The sequence below is a fragment of the Helobdella robusta genome (genome assembly GCF_000326865.2).
Source record: "Helobdella robusta unplaced genomic scaffold HELROscaffold_119, whole genome shotgun sequence".
Classification (NCBI taxonomy): Eukaryota; Metazoa; Annelida; class Clitellata; order Rhynchobdellida; family Glossiphoniidae; genus Helobdella; species Helobdella robusta.
Window position 1 is genome coordinate 200,627 of NW_008703660.1, and position 5,070 is coordinate 205,696.

The window sequence follows — 5,070 nt, forward strand, 5'->3', positions numbered from 1 at the left end:
ACTTTCTTTCTACACAACAACAACTACAACAACAACAACAAAAAATACAGAAAAAAAACCAACCGGTATAAAACCCACACAAACGATTCTTCGACCTCGGGATAGCGTTGATAGCACGGCATAAAATACAAATTTGTACTGTCATTAGGCTGATGCACAGTCTGGCATTTATTTGCTTAATAATGTCGTTAGTACCTCAGTCTACATGTCAATCATTATCGCAACTAACATCAGCATCTTCTATCTCTGCACACACACGCACGCACACACACATACACACACATATACACACACACACATGAATACATACACACACTAACACACATATACACACACTAACACACATACATACAAACAACTACACACACACACACACACACACACACACATACATACATACATACACGCATATTACATAAGTGTGCAATGTACACATATAAGTACAATTGGGCAAGATGGTTTCAGTTTTGCTGTAAGGATGATTTTCAGATCTATTAGTTGATGGCGGTTTTTTTAATACGTTCACTTCACTGCTATATTTTATATAGAAACATTTGTAATCTTTGTTTTTCCGGGTCCAAATGGTTGGAGGGATGAATTTCGTTATTCCCACTCCGATCCGCTACTTTATACGAATACAATCGCATATTATAAATAACATGAATAATGTTTGCTATTATTGTTACTATTCTTTTTGTTTCTGTTTGTTTATAAACTTTTTCATTTCAAACAGGTCTAAATTCTCTTCTCAGTTTGACTGCACGTACGTCAATGTAAATAAACCAATTGCGAAATTAGCGTTGAAATGGAAACATTAAAATTTCGATCGCACTAAGCTGGGATATTTTCTTCCTTAGGTTACATTGTGGGGGGATGGATATGTTTGCCTAAAAAATATGTTTCCCATTTTTGATTATGTTTATTCGTGTGTGTTTGTGTTTATGTTTGTGTGTGTGTGTGTGTGTGTGTGTGTGTGTGTGTGTGTGGTGTGCATACTTATTTGTGTGTACATGTGCATATTCATGTGTGTACACTTAGACTTCTATTTGTTGGTAGTGTGTACACTATACTTAAGTGTGTGTACGTTTTTATTCGTGTAAGTTTAAATGCATCTCGGTCTGAAGTGTGCACAATTTTAGTTAGGAATTTTTTAATGTTTTTATGTTTCTTTTTGTTTGTGGTTTAGAAAATTAATGTGTTTAATCTAGCTGGAATAAATCTTTTGTATTATAATTATTTTGGCGTTATTTGTTTTTAATTATTTTTATTATTAATCAATATTGTTTTTTTCATGTTTATTAGTTTTCAAATATGTTTCGAGGTATTTGTTGGTCATATTGAGTATTAGAGGCCATCAAAACATTAGACAGTAAGGTTGGCTGACTTCCATCACGTTTGATGTTACGTCACATTCGTATCGCTGTGTTTTGCCTGCCTCCCTTGCGATAAACATGCGTTTGTTTGTCTCTGTTTGTTTGTTTGTTTGTATGTCTGTTTGTCTGTTTGTTTGTCTGTCTGTCTCTACTGTGTATGATTTTTTGCTTGTGAGATTGTGTTTATGTAGTGCATGTTTGAATGAGTGTATGGTATTATATATGTGTATACGTGTTTTAAATATGTGTTCATGTGTGTATGTGGCTGTATGTGTGTGTGTGTATGTGGGAATGGGTGTTTGTGTGTGTATTTTTAAATGTGTGTATGTATGAGTATGTGTGCTTCTTATTGTATGTTGTTCGAGAAGTGATGTCCTTATCCATTGCTTTTCCATGCAAATGTTTTAAGGGCTCACTAAAAATTTTATCGCTAATTTGTCCAAATTTATTTTAATATTTATGTGAAAGTTATATATGCTAGCTTTGTTGTTGTGAATGAATAAATGAATGAATGGATGACTCAATGAATGAACAAACGAATGAACGAATGATTGAATGGATGATTGAATGGATGAATAGATGAATAAATGAATGAATGAATGACTCAATGAATGAACAAACGAGCGAACAAATGAATGAATAGATGAATAACTGTATGAATGGAATACTTATCAGAAAGATAAATTTTTGAGAAGAAGTTAAAATTGTGGGACGTGTTTGCATTTCAGAAAGAAAAGAAAGATTAACGAGAAAACCATGATTGCATGTGATTATAAGGAGATAAAAAATTATTAACCTTTTACCCGCCAACGTTCCCAAACGGGAACATAGGTTCAATGGTTAGTTATTTTTTCAAATATTTTAGATAGCTTGATGAAATTGCGTGGATATACTGAATTAAAGTCGATAAATGTAAAAAATAAATATTACAAGGTTTTGACGTTTAATAAAAATTTGATGAAGGTTCAAAGTTCATCAAAAATTTGCTCGATGGGTACATTTTCAAGTTTATAATTTTTTTCAACATTATTCAATCATTATACTATTTATTGTTGTTTTCCTATTTACCAATATGCTGGCAATGATTTTGGGACACATTGCATGTAAAAAAAAGTATAAGGTTCAATTTTTGTGTCAATTTTTATCTAAATGTTCCCAATTGGGAACGTTGGCGAATCAGAATACAAAAATATAAAAAAAAATTTTTGCAAATATTTTTATATTTGTTCACATAATAACATTTATTTATTTGTTTATTCATTTGTTCATCATATTTTCAGCCGAGCGCAAATGTACGTGTCATAAAAAGCGTTATATAAACCAATTTTTTTTATTGATTGATTGATTGATTCTTTGTATATCAAGTCTACGTTCTTTATTATCGCAAATATGTCTGCTCTGCGTTGTTTAACATTAGCTGAAGCTGTGAATCTGATTGAAAATGCATCTGATCTTGAGGATGACGGTGAAATCTTAATTTTACCACCTAATGATCGGCTGGAGGATTCCGACATTGAGGATATCAATGAAAATCAATTGGATAGCATTGATCCCGGCCAAGTATGCGGCGAATTGGATGTTATTGTAAAAAATGCGTCTTCGGCAGATAATATTTCAGATAACTCAGACGAGGAAATTTTAACAAGAAAGGTAGGTCTCAATTTTATAACTTTTTTTATTTGTTAGCATAACCTTTATGAAATATACACATCAGATACCAGCAAAACGGTCAAAAAAAGATGGTCCCCAACCTAAATGGATGAAAAAGAATAATTTTGAAAAACCATTACCAAAATCGAAACCTAAATCATTGTCTCAGGTGGATGCGAATCTTATTTATAAGTCTCCTTTTGAAATTTTTATACAACTTATTGGAGAAGATTACTTAGATTATCTTGCACAAATGACAAATCTTTACGCCAGGCAAAAACTAAGCAGTGTTGATACTACAGCTGATGAATTGGTACGTTTTTTCGGAATACATATTTTTAGTGGATACCATAAAGTTCCTGAAGAAGATCACTATTGGTCTACTGCTGATGATTTGTCCAACAACATAATTTCAAAAGTCATGTCTCGGAAACGTTTTAGAGAATTGAAAACATACTTTCATTTAGATAATTTGAATCTGGAAAATGGTAAAGCTGCAAAAGTTGCCCCGTTTTACAGACATTTGTCAACGAAGTTTTTACAATTCGGAGTTTTCACTGAAAGTCTTAGTATTGACGAATCTATGGTACCGTATTATGGACACCACAGCTGCAAAATGTTTATCCGTGGTAAGCCCATTCGTTTTGGCTATAAAGTATGGATAATGTGCAGTCCTGATGGCTACCCATTTCCTATGCAAATTTGTACTGGTGTCAAGGATTCTCACACGCAATTAGAAAAAGTTGGAGAAAAAATTCCGCTTGGAACTCGTGTAGTGAATGAACTATTATCTGTCATAGAAACTCCAGAAGAACATAGCATTTACTTTGACAACTTTTTTTCATCGTATGCTTTGTTGGATGAATTGCGGCAAAAAGGATTCAAACCAATTGGTACTATACGAGAAAATCGCACAAATAAATGTCCATTAGTCTCATGCAAGGAATTAGGAAAACAAAGTTGCGGAGATTTCGACTACAATGGTGATGGTAAAATAATTTGCGTACGATGGAATGACAACAGTGTTGTCACCCTTATTTCTAACTGGATTGGTGCCCTACCCACCCAAAACGTCATGCGATATTCTGCAAAACAGAAGCAAAAAGTCGCAGTGAAACAACCAGAAGTTGTTGCAATGTATAACCAAAATATGGGTGGAGTTGACCTATTGGATCGTTTGCTTAGTTCTTATCGACCCATTCTTCGATCAAAAAAATGGTGGTGGAACCTTTTTGCAAACGGTTTGAATATGGTTGTAGTAGCTGCATGGAGGCTTCACTGCCACGCTGTAGGACCAGGGCAAGCAAAAAGCCATTTAGAATTTCGACGTGATGTTGCTGCAGTAGTCATGAAAGTTGGTCTGAACGATTTCCGAAGCAGGAAAGGTGGTCCAACAAGTCCTATCAACAAGGACGTCAAGGAATCAACTGTTGGACATTATTTGTCATCAACTACACAAGGAAGATGTAGTTTATGCCAAAAAAATTCCCGTAAATGGTGTGAAATTTGCGGCAAACGTTTGCATGAGAAATGTTTTCCAAAATTTCACAACTTATAAAATTGAAAAGATTTATAGAATTATGCATAAACTTTTCATTTTGTCATAATACAATTGATTTTCATTTTATCATTGAAGTTTATTGTAAGATGCTAATGTTATAATAAAAATTACGAACAAAAAGTGTTTTTATAAAATTTGTATTTGTAGCCGCCAACGTTCCCAAATGGGAACATACCTACATCTCGACTTTTTGATGACGTATGTCACTGAAATTTTGTGAGGAATAGAATGTCATCCATAGAAACATATAAAAAATTCATTCAATTATATTGACGGGAACATATAGCGGCGGGTGAAAGGTTAATCATCTCTTTTTTGGAACTAAGCTACGTTACTCAAAATTACCGTTACAACTTTTACTAATTCTGCCAAAAACCACAAGATGGCATCAACGAAATCTTTCTACCTTGACTTTGTTTAATGCGTGTATGATGTCTCAAGTGTACGTACGTGAATGGCATACGTATTGATGATTTCCGTATGCAT

General features: G+C 33.6%; 1 protein-coding gene across 1 annotated transcript; it reads left to right on the forward strand.

Moving 5' to 3' along the window:
* Positions 1-2,762: 2,762 nt before the first annotated feature.
* Positions 2,763-4,493, forward strand: HELRODRAFT_183809 (hypothetical protein; the record flags this gene model as incomplete). Its single annotated transcript, XM_009013392.1, has 3 exons — positions 2,763-3,023; positions 3,088-3,192; positions 4,404-4,493. The coding sequence occupies 3 exons, from the start codon at positions 2,763-2,765 to the stop codon at positions 4,491-4,493; spliced, it is 456 nt and encodes a 151-aa protein (XP_009011640.1).
* Positions 4,494-5,070: the final 577 nt, after the last annotated feature.